This window comes from Chanodichthys erythropterus, chromosome 13 (assembly GCF_024489055.1).
Source record: "Chanodichthys erythropterus isolate Z2021 chromosome 13, ASM2448905v1, whole genome shotgun sequence".
NCBI classification, from domain to species: Eukaryota; Metazoa; Chordata; class Actinopteri; order Cypriniformes; family Xenocyprididae; genus Chanodichthys; species Chanodichthys erythropterus.
In genome coordinates, this window is record NC_090233.1 from 17,764,823 (window position 1) to 17,781,808 (window position 16,986).

Below are 16,986 nucleotides of genomic sequence, written 5' to 3' on the forward strand. Positions count from 1 at the left end.
GTCATTTATAATGTTCCAAAAGACTTATATTTCAGATAAATGCTGTTCTTTTGAACTTTCTATTCATCAAATAATCCTGAAAAAATATAATAATAATAATAATAATAAACGTTTCTTGAGCAGCAAATTGGCATATCAGAATGAATTCTGAAGGATCACGTGACACTGCAGACTGGAGTAATGATGTTGAAAATTCAGCTTTGCCAACACAGAAATAATTTACATTTTAAAAATTACATTTTAAAATATCTTCAAATAGAAAACAGTTATTTTAAATTGTATATATATATTGGCAATACTATAAATATATAAATTCATTATAAATATGCACTTGGAGTTATAGCCTCCACTGCAAACAAATTTTTCTTACTCAGCAAATATCTAAAATTTCTTAATTAAGCTATTTTAAAATATGTCAGTGCAAGTTGCTTTCAATTAAAACGGCTTAAACGTGCATTTTAGTCTGGGACTAGCCTTAAGCCTTGTCTGTGAAAAAAAAAAAAACTTAACTGAGTTCAAATTAAGTGAGTCTACTCTTAAAATAATAAAAAAAAATCTTCCAGTGGTGTCTTCATTCAAAAAGAAAAAAAGAACATAATATTTTACCTCTCTGACAGACTTATTTTTCTTGTTATTCATTTAATTTTTATCACTTTTTAGTAAACAAGACTTCTCAAATACATCTTAATTTAAGAATGTTTAGATACTTGTACTGAAAAACAATAGAAAAAAAATACAGAGTAAGAAGATAATTTTTGTAGTGTAAGATTTCATTCATTTACATGACTTTTTGAGGTCTAGAAATAACACTTTTTAATAAGGCTTCCTTGTATTATCCAAGTTTGCGTGGGAATCGTTTCTTCAAAGAAAATAAAAATGCTCATGGGTTGAATTAAAATAAGATATAACTTGATTTTTAGTTGTTTTAAGCTTGTTTTAAAGGGATAGTTCACCCAAAAATGAAAACTTGATGTTTATCTGCTTACCCCCAGTGCATCCAAGATGTAGATGACTTTTTTTCTTCAGTCGAACGCAAATTATGATTTTTAACTGCAACCGCTGCCGTCTGTCAGTCAAATAATAGCAGTGATTGGGAACTTGAACAATAAGAGTCGAAAAAACTTCCATAGACAAATCCAAATTAAAACCTGCGGCTCGTGACGGCACATTGATGCCCTAAGACACGAAACGATCGGTTTGTGCGAGACACCGAACAGTATTTATATCATTTTTTACCTGTAATACACCACTATGTCCAACTTCGTTCAGCTTCCGGCTAGTGAGGTCTGATCGCGCTCTGACAACGGAAGTGATGTCTCGCGCTCATTGAAGTATATGGGCGAGACATCACTTCCGTCACCAGAACGCGTTTTTTGACCTCACTAACAGGAAGCTGAACGAAGTTGGACATAGTGGTGTATTAGAGGTAAAAATTATATAAATAATGTTCGGTTTCTCGCACAAACCGATCGTTTCGTGTCTTAGGACATTAATGTGTCGTCACGAGCCACAGGTTTTAATTTTTATTTGTCTAAGGAAGTTTTATTTACTGTTATAGTTGAAGTTCCCATCTACTGCTATTATTTGACTGACAGACGGCAGCGGTTGCAGTTAAAAATCATAATTTGCATTCTACTGAAGAGAAAAAGTCACCTACATCTTGGATGCACTGGGGGTAAGCAGATAAACATAAATTTTTCATTTTTGGGTGAACTATCCCTTTAAATCATTTAAAGTCATCTTGGGGTCCCCTTGGGAGTTTGCTGAGGCCCTCTAGTGGGCCCTGGCCTGCTGCTTGAGTACCACTGCCAAGGCCTATCTACAGGAAAACCTAGCAAAAAGCAGCAAGAACACCCTAAGAATACCTACAGTATACTGACCAACTCACATAAAGTTATAGTCAAAACTCCATACACTCTCAGAAAAAAAAAGGTACAAAAGCTGTCACTGAGGCAGTAACATTTCAAAAAGTACACCTTTGTACCTAAAGAGTGCACTGCATATCAGTAGGCTACATTGGTACCAAAAGTGTCCAATATTAGTACCTAAATTAGAACCTTTTTAAAGGGTGCCATCCCAGTGTCAGCTTCTGTTCCCCCTGAGAGTGTAACAGTCACTTAGTAACGCACATATGTCTGTATCTGTCTTTCACTTTGTATTTTTTTCTGGCCACCTAGGCACCATATAACTTTAAACCGTTTTATAAAAAACTATATTAAACTTTCAGACGAGGCTTTATAAGGCGAACATCATTGTTTTATATTGACGAACTTTACTCATCTGGTTTACAGTTGCTCTAACACACCGTGTCATTGGCCCGTAATGTGTGTGATGTAACATCATACTAGATATGCCACTCCTCAAGACTCTCCCTGCAGCTTTAGGGCTGTTTGTGTGCAACTGGAGACTCAGAAGGACTGCGGTGTCAACAGGATGACTTTGTATTTGCCTTTCCCACTCTCATAGTGCGCGTTTCGATGTCCATCGCTTCAGAGAGACTGTTTTCATAGCGGAACAGTCCACAATGCAGCACGTATGTGGATTATGGGAAAATCACAGGTGAAGCTGTTTCAGAGTAATTTCGGTAACGGATTGGGTGGCTGATCCAGGTGAGTTCGATATTACAATGATTTATAATGTGGTGGAAACTCGTTGAAGAGTTATGACCTGTCATTATGCACTTATTGTAATTTGGGAAGTAGTTATTTTCCTTCTGTGCGGTAATACCAGGATCAAACCTATATTTCATGTAGAATTGCAAGGATTATTAAATAGCAGCAAGCAGCTGCGTCCTTATGACTTGCACTATTCTTTTGTAATTCTTGGATTGTTGCATCTACATATTTAAATGTCTCCGTCATAATCAATATTATTTTACGTAGGCCTAGTTTTTTTCTTTATAATGACTGTTTAAATAAGGTTAATAAATAAAGCCATGGTGAACCAGATTTTTGGATCAGCATCTTTGTTGATCCTGGAACAACATTTAAATCAACCAATCAGATTTGAGCGACAAGTTCACAGTTTATGTCAAGTTTAGGCTTACAACCAGGGTTAAGTGTCACCTATTATTTCCCTCTGATTTTAGGGATAAATTATGGGTTAGGGTTAGGGACATGGTTTACAGACAGGAATTTTGTTCCAGGATCAACAAAATATGTTGATCCAGGAACATGTCTGTCTTGGCAAAATCACAGTGAACACAGAACCAGAGCTGTGCATTACATAATCTCCTCTATCTTCAAAATAGTAGCCTACATTTTTTGTTCAACTGGGTTGACCTGGGATCATGGGTTGACTGTCTGACCTGTGTTGTCTCAGCTTACTGAAGCAATACAGTATGTTTTTGTTTATGGCTATCACATTGTTATCAGTAAGAATGCAGTGGCAAAATTGGCCCCTGGAGAAGAGACCAAATGAGACTGGGGTTTGTGTAGACTCATTATAGTAGTGCGGTAGTTTGCTGTTCCCTAGTAATGTTTTGAGCATCAGCTGAAGAGATTTGTAGAGTAGACTTTTGTGGTGCCTGTTGCAAAATATGTATCGATTGACAAGTCTTTAGACTGTTTATACATTTTGTTGGCACTTGCCTCTTTCTTTATTTGGTTTAGTAAACATGTGGGCTTTAAGGATGAATATTTGGTCCCACTTTATATTAGGTGGCCTTAATTACTGTACTTACATTTAAATTAATCATTTGATACAATGCACTTATACAATGTACTTAAATTTAAAAACACCTGCATGTAATTAGATCTCTAATTAATTTCTGTAATAACATTTATAATTACACTGTTGACCCATCCCTTGCACATTAACCCACACTTAAACCTACCCATACCACCAAACCTGTCACTAACTTTACCCGTATATATATATATATATATATATATATATATATAATATGTATGATTTTAGGAATATATAAGAATGTATATTATGTAAAATGTTGAACTGTATATTGTTACTTGTCAGTTGTTCTGTAAGTCTTGCTGCTGCCAAGCTGAATATAATTATACTGTTTTGGCACTGAAACAGAAAGTTAATGTCAAATGTTTTGAGGTCATTTAAACCTGGACTTCAGCCCACTTCCTTCTCAATATGCATATAATGTGAGAAAATAAAGGACTGTACTGACCACAGACAATAGCTTGTCGGATTTATACTGAGTTCATTGCATGATCTTATAAGTTTGTAAATAAAGCTGATGGCATGTTCATGGAAACTAAAACATGTACGCACAAAATGCAGTCGGTGAATTGTATTTATATTCTACAAGATATTGTTGCCATGTGTTTCTAAAAATGATCCAAAAACAAAGCAGATTGATGGCCCTTTCAAGCTGTGTCTCTCATTGGAACTCATCATTTCCAAGGCAGTAACTTTCCATTAAGTCACCTCTCTGCACCTGCTCAATTCTTTTGTTGATGCCTGGTGTTGTGCATTTTGTCAGAAATAAATGTTTATTTTTCTGTGTTAAACATCTCTGACTATGATGTGCTTTTTCAGGTCAAATAGAAAACGTAATTGGGTCAATGTCGTGACGGGTCTTTGTTTTTTTAATCCAAAGTCCCTAATAATAACAAAAAAACAAAGATCTGACATCTAAAGTATCTAAGGTAATACAACTAGATCACTTTTATTGAATCCAAAAGGTTTTATTTTTATTTTGCTACATATAAAGGTGTATTAATTTAATTTAATTTGACTTGACATTTGATATTCAACAGTATCCTTGACATTTATTCAACAGTGCTTCTGATCTGCCTGCATTGACACTATTCTTTAAATGGAAAAATTATATACCAATTATCAATGTAAGCTGCTTTGACACAATCTGCATTGTAGAAAGCGCTATATAAATAAAGGTGACTTGACTTGACTATTAAAGATTTTGAAGTGTCAAAAGATCATGTTTATCCATCCAAATGCCAATACAGCCATTTCATTAGTGATTAAAATATCTTAAAATTTAATAAATGTATATATTTTTTATTCTGGCATGATTTTATAACATCATGCAAAATGGTATTAAAATTATGTGTAGAAGTCATTGCTTTGTTATGAGAAAGAATGTCCTAAAAAATGAATTTCATTGAATTTCATTGTCATTCGGAGTAACCAATATAAAGGGACCATTTTGGATCAAGTCATGCGGTCAGTATCATGTGACAGGATATGACATCATTCAGACACCTGCAAAGGACCACAGGGTCATGAAGCAAAGTAACTAAGTCTCTCTTAATGATTTGAAAAATTCCATGTTTTCACTTGCTCATATACATATCCCGAAACATCAGGTCATTCGGTACAACCGCTATAAAACATGGAAAATATTGTAATATTTTAAAAACTTGTACTAAATATAAAATGTTTGATTGTCCTTTTGCTAGCTAACAAGCTAACTAGCTAGCTATCTAGATATCAGCCTATTAGCATTGTCTGAAATTATCGTCATTCGGTATAACCAAAAGTGTAATTTGGTAAAACCAAAATTTTGGTTAAACCGTAGGACTTTTTTGGTGACAAATTTTGTCCATCTTGTAAAAAAGGACAAAAGCAGTGTTAATTGATTATAAAAACAACATAATCTCATTGTTAAAGCATTAGTTCACTTTCAAATTAAATTTTTAGATAATTTACTCACCCCCATGTCATCCAAGATGTTTAGATGTCAAGATGTTTCTTCAGTCAAAAAGAAATTAAGTTTTTTGATGAAAACATTCCAGGATTATTCTCCATATAGTGGACTTCAATAGCCTCCAAACGGCTGAAGGTCAAAATTACAGTTTCATTGCCGCTTCAAAGCGTTCTACACGATCCCAGACGAGGAATAAGAGTCTTATCTAGAGAAACCAACACTCATTTTCTAAAAACAATTAAAAATTATATACTTTTTCACCATAAATGCTCATCTTGAACTAGCTCTCTTCTTCTTCTTCTTCTTCTTCTCTATTAGAATTCCAGCAGTGTAGACGCTGCTAAGTGTATTACTGCCCTCCACAGGTCAAAGTTTGAACTAATTGTTACGTACTTGCACTAGCATATTGTATATGACAATTTAGTTCAAACTTTGACCTGTGGAGGGCAGTAATAGACTTAGCAGTGCCTACACTGCTGGAATTCAAATAGAGAAGAAGAGAGCTAGTTCAAGATGAGCATTTATGGTTAAAATGAATAAAATTGTATTTTTTTTTTTAGAAAATGAGTGTTGGTTTCTCTAGATAAGACCCTTAGTTCTCGTCTGGGATCGTGAAGAATGCATTGAAGCGGCAATGAAACAGTAATTTTGACCTTCAACCGTTTGGAGGCCACTGAAGTCCACTATAAGGAGAAAAATCCTGGAATGTTTTCATCAAAAACCTTAATTTCATTTCAACTGAAGAAAGAAAGACATGAACATCTTGGATGACATGGGGGTGAGTAAATTATCAGGAAATGTTCATTTGAAAGTGAACTAATCCTTTAACACTTCATAAAACATTGAAATGAATTATATCTCCATTATGTTTTTTAGACTTTTATTCTTTACACTTTTTTAACCTTATTCGTCACTGACCCAATTGTTTATGATTTTGAAAATTCATTTCTAGTGTGAATTAGTGTTTGCGATCATCCTGCTCTCATAATCAGAAGAGTCTTATCAAATCAAAATGTCACTTTTCGTCATCATTTTACTTAGCTGAGACAGAAAGTCTGTGCCAAAAATAATCTACTGTCTATTTATAAAAAAAAAAATAAAAAATCCGCTAATGCCATCATGGCCATTATTCATGAAATCAGAGGAGAATGAAATCATCTTTTTTTTTTTTTTTTTAAATCTTGGCATAGAGTTAGTTAACTCAAAGCAATTGTACACATAATGACCTTTTAGCTGTTGTGATGAGTGAAGGTGTTTACACATGCTAAGTGGTTGTTTTGCATGTCTAGATTGATGTTTAAAGTAGAAACAAACTCTACAGGTGGTACTTAACGTGCTTGGTGTGGACACCTTATTGACTTTGTGGACATTTATTTCTCCTGCAGGAAAAATGCGGAGAGATGCAGAGCAGGCGCTGACTCTGATGTGGCTTCTCTCTTGGATCCCACACAGCATGTGTAAGTGAGCAAGGCAGGACTATAAATTCAGCCAATCAGTTCAGACAGTAGCTGTATAACTGCAATTCAGACAGTTGCTGTAAAACTATAAATTTAAAATCTATAATGTAATAATCCGGAGGCCTTTTGTTTATATACAGTACATCAGGTTTGTGTGCCATTCAGAACTGAATTCCTGAATTTGAATGGATGTGGCAAATAGTGTGCAGTTTTTTTTATTCTATATTGAGTTTAACCAAGTAGAATTCAAAGAATTTACCAAAGTTTCTATAAGTATGGTTTTTAATAATACATTTTATGTTTCAGTAAGAAATACCTATAAGCATGTTTCAACACACAACATTTGGACTATTTCCAGAATAATACGGTCTTCTATAATAGGCTTTTTACAGATATCATCATATACTCTTCAATTACAATATCTCTTCAGGTCATTCTCCTCCAGGGAGGCCCAGACTAACAAAATGTCGGTCGCCTGAGAAAGAGACCTTTACGTGCTGGTGGGAGCCTGGATCAACTGGTGGATTGCCCACCAGCTACCACCTGTATTACAGAAAAGAGAGGTTTGTGCAACCTACATCACTGTTCATCATCATCATCACCTTTGAACTTAAAGGGTTAGTTCACACAAAAGACCTTTGTTCTTCTTCAGAACACAAATTAAGATACTTTTGATGAAATCCGAGTTTTTTTTATTTTTTTTATCTGCCATAGAAAGCAATGAAATTACCACATTTAAGGTCCAGAAAGGTAGTAAAGACATCGTTAAAATAGTCCATGTGACTACAGTGGTTCAACCTTGATGTTATGAAGTGACGAGAATACTTTTTATGCGCAAAAAACAAAACAAAAACCCCAACTTTATTCAACAATCTCATCATTTTTGGGTGAATTAACCCTTTAAGTTGCCATCAAAAAAAGATTTGTGGTTACATTATTTTTTCCCTGTATCAAAACATGGATAGTTGCCTCACTGAATGCTTTAGCAGTTTATAATAAATGCTTTAGTTGTCTCAATAAAATATCCCATGATTTCATACTGTTATTGAGATATTCTATTGTTTGGGGTTGGTAAGATTTTTTAATGTTTTTGAAAGAAGTCTTTTATGTTCACCAAGATGGCATTTATTTGATTAAAAATACAGTAATATTGTGAAACATTATTTCAATTTAAAAGAGCTGTTTTCTAGTGTAATATATTTAAAAACATAATTTATTCCTGTGATGGCAAAGCTGAATTTTCAGCATCATTAATCCAGTCTTCAGTGTCACGTGATCCTTCAGAAATCATTCTATTATGCAAGAAACATTTCTTTATCATTATCAATATTGAAAACAGCTGTGCTGCTTCAACTTTTAGGAAAACCATGACACATTTTTTAGGATTTGTTGATGAATTTGAAGGATCAGCAATTATTTTAAATAGAAATCTTTTGTAACATTATAAATGTCTTTACCATCACTTTTGATCATTTTAATGCATTTTTACTGAATAAAATTAATTTCTTTGAAAAGCTTATTACTGATCTCAAACTTTTAAACAGTACTGTATATATGTAGCTCTCATATTTCTGGAATTTCATTTTTTTGCTATTCTCTAAATATGTTTTTCCAGATCATTTGTACAGCACACACATTTATTAATAAACATGAGTTCATGTGTATGAGTTCATGTTTACATATTTTATAACAATAAATCTCAGGTTTTGGTTCATCTGTTGTCCAAAAGTTATGTCATCAATTTCAATATTTAAACCATCAATAAACTTTTTCAGCTCTGTGGAAGTCTTTGAATGCCCAGATTATCATAAGGCGGGAAACAATTCCTGTTATTTTGATAAGCGGCACACATCTATTTGGATCATATACAACATCACAGTGGTGGCCTCCAATACACTGGGAAAAGCCTATTCAGAATCTGTGGAAGTTGATGTTATGGATATTGGTGAGTTGATTTATCGTGTTTACAAAATATTAAAATGCATCCAAAAATGGATTTGTTTTTATGTGCTTGCAAAACGCCCCTAGTGTATACTGAGCATGCATGTATGGTTAATGATGTTTTACTACAGAGGCCAGTTTCAGGGTTGTTTTGACAACAGCCACAGTGCAGTGAGTTGCCTGCTAAATATAGTGTATATAAAACAGGGATGGGCAGCCTCGGCCCTGGAGGGCCACTGTCCTGCAGAGTTTAGCTCCATCCCTATTCAAACACACCTGCCTGTAATTTTCAAGGAATCCTGAAGACATAGGTTCGAATTTTGAGGTTTATCCCTGATACAAAACTTGCCCATCCCATCCCTGATATAAAACTTGCCTACAGCTACATAAAGGCACACGCAGCAAAATCAGCCTAATTTCCTCATGGTGAAACATTTGAACTTTTATTACTTTCAATTAGATCATCATACTAGAACACAAGGCAGATAACAGTGCATGTGCACTTATAGTTTAGTTACAATTTCCCCTAAACCAGTTCAGTTCCTGCAAGAAATGTGTGTGTGCACTGGGCTTATCCATCTGTAACGGCGAGTTAAACGGTGATGACTTTTAGAGCATCTGAGTGGAATGGAAAAGTACTAAATGGCACTAAACAGAGGCCGCTGTGGTTGACTAACTGAGCAGAATGAGGATGAACAGGTTTGTGTCTTGCATACTGCAAAACCCAAGCCATGTATCGAATATCCCACTGAAGATGCTTGAATGTGCTGGCATATGGCATATGGTTGATGCTCTAACACATGGGTGATTTTTTTTAATGCATTAAGAGCATAAATACAGTTGTTTAAAGTATGCTTTTTTTTTTTTAATGTTTTTGAAACGTCTCTTTTGTTTGCCAAGGCTGCATTTATTTGATCAAAAATACAGTGATATTGTGAAATATTATTACAATTTAAAATAACTGTTTTCTATTTTAATGTATATTAAAAAGTTAATTAATTCCTGTGATGGCAAAGCTAAATTTTCAACATCATTACTCTGGTCTTTACTGTCACATGATCCTTCAGAAATCATATAATATTTTGATTTGGTGCTCAAGAAACATTTCTTGTTATCATCAGTGTTAACTGAATGAATTATTATCAATGAAAAATTGTTGTGCTGCTTAATATTTTTGTGGAAACAGAACATTTTGAACTTTGTTTTGATCAATTTGATGCGTTCTTACTGATTTAAAAGTATTAAACAACAATCGACTCTTTGACGTGACCATATTTCTCTGTGTCTCTACACTGGCTCCCGGTAAGTTTTAGAATTGATTTTAAAGTGCTCTTGTCTTTAAAGGTGCTAAAGAGGATGTTTTGTTTTATATATTTTTGAAATATTACTTGAAACTGTCTTTACTAACTGATAAAAGACTATTTATTAGGTGCACTGAAAGGAATAATATTAATATACATCATCTGTGCACGAGGTAGGGCCTTAAAAACATCAGCCCTCTTGCTTGTCATTCACTGCCATGACGTTCCTTGTGAGAGACGAGCGCGGCTGCGCGCTCCAGTAACTTTCCACACTCCACAGACGCCGCATGCAATGTTTTTGTCAGGAGACAGGAGTAACAACTGCAGATTATGAGTTACCTGCAGTGATTCCGACACAATGAATCCACTAAAACGATACAGCGAATGCCGGTGGTAAACACTCGTGTTCCAATACTCGTGCACAAGTTTTGGGAGGTGTTCCCACGAAAGGAGGGGGGGTTATTCTTACGCATGCGCTCATTTCAAAAACTCAGTAACAGTCTTTGGTTTCTCAGTCAACGAAAAGATCCTCTTTAACACCTTTAAATGGCCTTGCCCCTTTGAAGTTAAAATCTAGGGGGGTGATAGAGCTTTGGCCGTACACTTTGGAACAGTTAACTGATTTCTATTATTAAAATGGCAGCAACAGTACATATTTTTAAACCAAAGTTAAAATCTAATCTTTTCTCTTTAGCCTACAACTTGTAATATCCTTTGTAGTCTGCCCTGTTTTACATCCATTATGTCTTATGATGGGTTCTATTGTATTTATAATTCTTTCTAGTACATTATACAGCACATTGGTCAACTGTTGTTGTTTTTAATTGTGCTTTATGAATACAATTGAATGGTAGTGTACAAGATGCATATGAGGAATAGCCATCCATGTAACATTGTGTCTGTGCCGTTGAATGTCATTTAAGATGATTCATCTTCTTTCACACAGTGCAGCCTCACCCTCCAGAAAATGTGAATGTAACTTTGATGCAGACCAAGAACAGTCCTTATTTCCTGGTGCAGTGGCCGCCTCCCCATGACGCAGACACCCGCTCAGGATGGGTAACAATCAAATATGAAGTTCGCTTAAAAATGGAGAACAGAGGAGATGAGAAGGACAGGAGCAGTTGGGAGGTGAGGTTTAAATAATTTCAATGTTCTTATGATTTGTATATATATATATATATATATATATATATATATATATATATATATATATATATATATATAAAAAATTAGACATTTTTTAAATTGACACTAATTAAGGCCAGGGTTTTCAAGTTGGGGTCCATAAAGGAAACTTCCATATTTTTTATATTTTTATTTTTATTATTCCATATTTTTTTATATACATTTGCTTCTAAATTATGTTTAAATTACTTATCACTTTATTATGAAAAAGAAAATCTTACATTTATATTGGGGGTCTGGGTTTTAAGAAGCTAATTTTTGCATTTAATAGTTCTGATACCATGTAATAATTATGATTGAGACACATACTTCTTATGTTTGTAGTCATATGATGCTGGAAAACAGTTGGAGTTTAGCATCTATAGTCCTCAACCAGGAGCAAAGTACGTCATCCAAGTGCGCTGCAAACTAGACCAAGGCCTCTGGAGTGAATGGAGCCCATCCGCTTTCATCCAGCTTCCAGACAGTAAGATGATACCAGCAACCGCAACTCAATCTTTCACAGCTTCCAGCCATTGTTCCACATTACTGAGAATTTTTGGCCTTACACAACAGTGTGCAGGCTACAATAAAGTAAAGAATACATGTATAAATAAAGATTATAGTATAAATATATTTATATATAAATAAATATATTTATCTTTAATTATACTTATATATAAGTAAAGAGAGGTGGTGCAATAATGTGAAATATGTGAAAAATTATGTTTTATATATATAGGAGTTCAGAAACAGTGCTTACTGATGTAAAGAACAACTCCCTTTGGAGTGGACTTTGTGCTTTGTATCTTAGGACCGCTTTAACTCAATATACAGCATTGGAGGATGATGAAGTCTTTATGTTTCTTTTATTGCAGATATGTCTGACACACAGAATGCAGTTATGATCCTTGCCATCAGTCTAACTGTCATCATTTTCCTGCTGACTGCAGGAGTGCTGACAGTCAAGATGAAACGGTAAGCATGACATCCTACCTCATCACAAAGACAAATGGGTTTACACTAATGCCTGTGCATAAAAGATCCTTCAGAATCCAGAATACTATACCTTAATGTATGACACAAATTGAACATTAACATATTAGTGAATCCACCTTATTTTTCAACTCAGTTTTCTTGTGGATGTGCAGGATTCATTAGCCACTATAGGTCAATAACTAGAAGAATAACAACGTGTAAATGGTAAAACTATTTCTGCTATAAAACGTGTTTGATACATAAAGCAGCATAATGAAATGTTTTTTTTTCAGCTGAAATAACTGCAAGATTCAGGTTAAAAAGTTCTGTTATGCATTTCCGTATCCTTCTCTAGGGTGAAGCATTTTTTACTGCCACCAGTTCCAGAACCAAAGATCAGTGGCTTAGATACTCAGCTCCTTAAGGTACAGCAGACAATCCTATAATTTGTGCATGTCTAGCTTGTTAAAGAGGCCATATTATGCATAACTTTATTATTTAATTGATTATTTAATAAAATGTGCAGTTTAGTTTTACTTTGTTTTTATTTACAGGATAGCTCTGACATTAGTAAAAGAAAAAGCCAAAAACACTCATGATTTAAAATGAGCCATTTTTGCTGTTGTGCCTTTAAGACTCACTCTTTTTGCCATGCTGTGGGTTTGCTGTTAAATCCAATATCAGTTTTTTTTTTAAACAATTTCTCAATAACAGCCTCTTTGTATTACATTGTGAAAGTTTCACAAAACAATACTGAGATGTTCTTCTTCATTCTGTCATGGTCACAAAAAAAATAAACATTTCCAACCGACAATGAATTGACTCCACAAAACTGCTGTGCCAAAATACAAAGGTCATTTTACTTTTCATTTCACAGAGTGGGAAGTCTGAGGAGATCTTCAGTGCTCTGGTTACTCTGGGATATCCCCAAATAGCCCAGAGCTCAGACCGTCAAGTGGAGTATCTCGTGGTCTCCGACTATGACGAGGAAGCAGAGTCTGATAGCAAAGCTCGTCTTGAGTCCCAAAATAAAGAAAACTGTGCCTCAGATTCTGCACAAAACAGCATCCAGGGGCTAAACGCTACACTAAGTGAGCAGGCCCACCCTGGGATTGTCTCCAGTCAGCTAAGTGCTGTCTTTGGAGATCTTCAACAAGGACTTCATCTTGATTCCAATGGCTCATCAGTAAAAGCTCAGGACCAAAACACTCAAATGATCTCCGATTGCAAACGTGAGCATGTCAGCATCACCCCTGCTAGATTTACAGGGTACGTGGAAGTTGACGAAGAGAAACGGGAACAGAAGCCCCTGGTAGGGGAGGACTACAGTGTGGTCAGTGATGTTATCAGTGATAATATCCTTGTACTACAAGACAGCATCCCTGTACAGGGACACAAAGAGGTCAAATGTGACAAAACTTGTGGAGCTGAGGAAACTGGAGGTGTCATCGAACCTCTGGGATACATGGAAACCGTGACAACATTTTCAAGTACATCTTGACTATTTTGTGACTTCAACTTTAGAGGTTTGGGACTATTTTGTCTTGTAGTGTCCTGTTCAAACTATCAAGCACTTTGTTAGTAGAGATGTGAGAAGGGTTCTTTCAGAAATCTGTGGTGTGTTTCCCATACAATGACATAATTTGCTGCTTAACTACTATAGTACAATGCAATTAACTAGCTACTCGTGATTGTTTCCCGAAACCACTCATTTGTTATTCGAACCATGTTGGCTCAACAATCTACAATTGTTTAAACTAATAACTTCTGCTAATGAATCGGTTCAAGACTGAATTAATGTCATATTGCTGTAAATAATGAATATGGCATCAGAGGGACTTCAGTATTTTTGTTTGCCATTACTTTGCTTTATTTCCCGATGTTTGATTAAATTCTGGGTCGCTAGAGCACATTCACACACGCTCTCTTCAAAAACAGTGCTTTCATTGTCTTTCCAAACTAAAAGACGTAGAATGAAATTTGTATATACTCACAGGCCACTATATTAGGTACACCTTGCTAGTACGGGGTTGGACCCAGTTTTGCCTTCAGAACTGCCTTAATTCTTTGTGTTTTAGATTCAACAAGGTGCTGGGAACATTCGTCAGAGATTTTGGTCACAAAGTTTATTCAGATTTGATGATGCGAATCTCCTGTGCCACCACATCCCAAAGGTGCTCTATTGGATGTTCATGTTCAAGAAACCAGTTTGAGATGATTTGAGCTTTGTGACATGGCGTTATCCTGCTGGAAGTAGTCATCTGAAGATGGGTTCACTGTGGTCACTGTTGCCTTTCTATCAGCTTGAACCATTCTTTTCTGACCTCTGGCATTAACAAGGTTACTCACTGGATATCCTTCGAACCATTCTCTGTAAACCCTAGAGATGATTGTGCGTAAAAATCCCAGTAGATCAGCAGTTTCTGAAATACACAGACCAGCCTGTCTGGCATCAACAACCATGCCACATTGAAAGTCACTTAAATCAACTTTCATCCCCATTCTGATGCTCAGTTTGAACCAGCAGATCGTCTTGACCATATCTACATGCCTAAATGCATTGAGTTGCTGACATGATTGGCTGATTAGATATTTGTGTTATTGAGCAGTTGTACCTAATAAAGTGGCCGGTGAATGTATATATGGAATTAAAGATATAAATTGTACTACATTACCTTGCTTATTTTGCTCAAGAGCATGATCTAAGTTTTGGGAAACACCAAATCATTGAACATGTTGGCAACCGTAGTTTTCTACCGATACTGTGAAACGCACCCATGTTATTTCGTATCTGTCAATTTGCACAACCCCAGCTAAGGTTTGCACAAAAACAGAACAGTTTCTGTGGGTAATTTATGCTAAAAACAGGAAGCTGACGTAAAGGAGATTAAAAGGCAGCTTCATTCTAAACTATTTTACACATCGACCAACAGCTGTTAAAAAATACCCCACTAAACATAATTAAATTAATTGTTAAACCCCTCGAAATGTTTCTTCAACCTACTACCTCATAGCAGACATATAAAACACCACAATGGAGTTTCACCAGTCCCTCTAAAGACCTGGCACTTTTCTTAATGCTTTTGCTGGTCCTGATCTTTTCAATTTGATTGTTGTTAAGCATTTGTATAGTTTTAAGGAAAACACATTTTAATATGCAGCAAAGCGCCTTTTGTATATTTATTCACAATGATACTATGAATATAAAAAGTGTGAGATTTCTTTGGTCTAATGATTTTACTGTGTATTTATTGAACTAGATCTACTATTTGTATGTTGCTGCTCACAATGCATTTTATTTATACTTAATGTTGATTTATAACACTGATTCAATGTTAAAATTGGCAACAATCTATACTCATTTTTGCCTAAACAGACTGTGATACATCCTTCTGATTTTCAACTATATGAACTTGGAAACTCTTAAAGACAATAACAAGAATTAAGACTAATGTCAAATAATATATTAGATGCGTTTAAAATGCTAGTGCGAAATGGTTGTCAAAGCCTAGCTACTGTCAATGCTTAACCAAACACAAGGGCAGTGAGCGCAGAATGGTCTGGCAGGCCTTTGATGTTTTAATCTTATATCGACAGCCTCAGAGGAGCTAGTTACGGCGGCAGACATAGGCGGGTCAGCTGGTCTCATCACGAAACATTTATGGTCTGCAGTGCAGCAGTAAAGAGTTACTTTAAGTCAAACATTGACTTAACACTATACAAGGACAAGCATTCAGTTCAGCATGAAAGAAAATTCTAGTACCATTGTACAGCTTTTTTGTGTAGTTTAAATTGGAATGTAAGCCATTTGTTTTTGTTTTTATACCACCCATTGTGGTACAAGCATTTTGTTTGTCATGTGACTGTCATGCTCAAGACATTTAATACAAGAAAATTAAGTTGTGGGTGGAAAATGTTAGCACAGCGGTGCATTGGTGTCTAGCATGAGCTCCTCACATTCTTTCACTGACAATGGCATGTGTAATGCAAAAAGTCCAGATGCTTGCTAAAAGGTTTTATTTCAATAAACACCAGTTTTGCAACAAAATTGTCTTAAGCTAAAATAGAAAGTTATATAACTAAAAAGCTGAATATTTTCTTTATTAAATTTATAGCTAGATGAAACTTAAAAGCAGCACTTCTGAGTCAAAGAACTGGTTTGGCCAAGAAGTGGTGGTTTATTCCAGATCAATTAACATTCTTTTCACTTTCTCAATTATAGCCTATAAACAAATTTGTAGCCCTAAGTCAGATTTTTGTGGTAGGGTTAGATTTCATTTGACAATACATTTTTAAGGGTTCGTTCATCCAAAATGTAAATGTTCTCATAATTCACTCACCCTCTGGTCATTTCAAACCCGTAAGACTTTCATTCATCTTTAAAACATAAATATATTTTAAATTAAACCTGAGGGAAAGTCCAGGCAAGCAAAACTTTGACACTTCAAAAAATTCATAAAGACATAAAAGTAATTCAAAGCAGATGACTGTATTTGTGCTC

The 16,986-nt window shown here is 35.1% G+C and overlaps 1 protein-coding gene across 1 annotated transcript; it reads left to right on the forward strand.

Moving 5' to 3' along the window:
* The first annotated feature begins 2,380 nt into the window (after nucleotides 1-2,380).
* prlrb (prolactin receptor b) lies at nucleotides 2,381-16,573 on the forward strand. The gene is made up of 9 exons (XM_067405994.1): nucleotides 2,381-2,609; nucleotides 7,027-7,098; nucleotides 7,529-7,661; nucleotides 8,874-9,043; nucleotides 11,287-11,471; nucleotides 11,853-11,994; nucleotides 12,386-12,485; nucleotides 12,841-12,910; nucleotides 13,363-16,573. The coding sequence occupies exons 2-9, from the start codon at nucleotides 7,032-7,034 to the stop codon at nucleotides 13,984-13,986; spliced, it is 1,491 nt and encodes a 496-aa protein (XP_067262095.1). The 5' UTR covers nucleotides 2,381-2,609; nucleotides 7,027-7,031; the 3' UTR covers nucleotides 13,987-16,573.
* The last annotated feature ends 413 nt before the right edge of the window (nucleotides 16,574-16,986 follow it).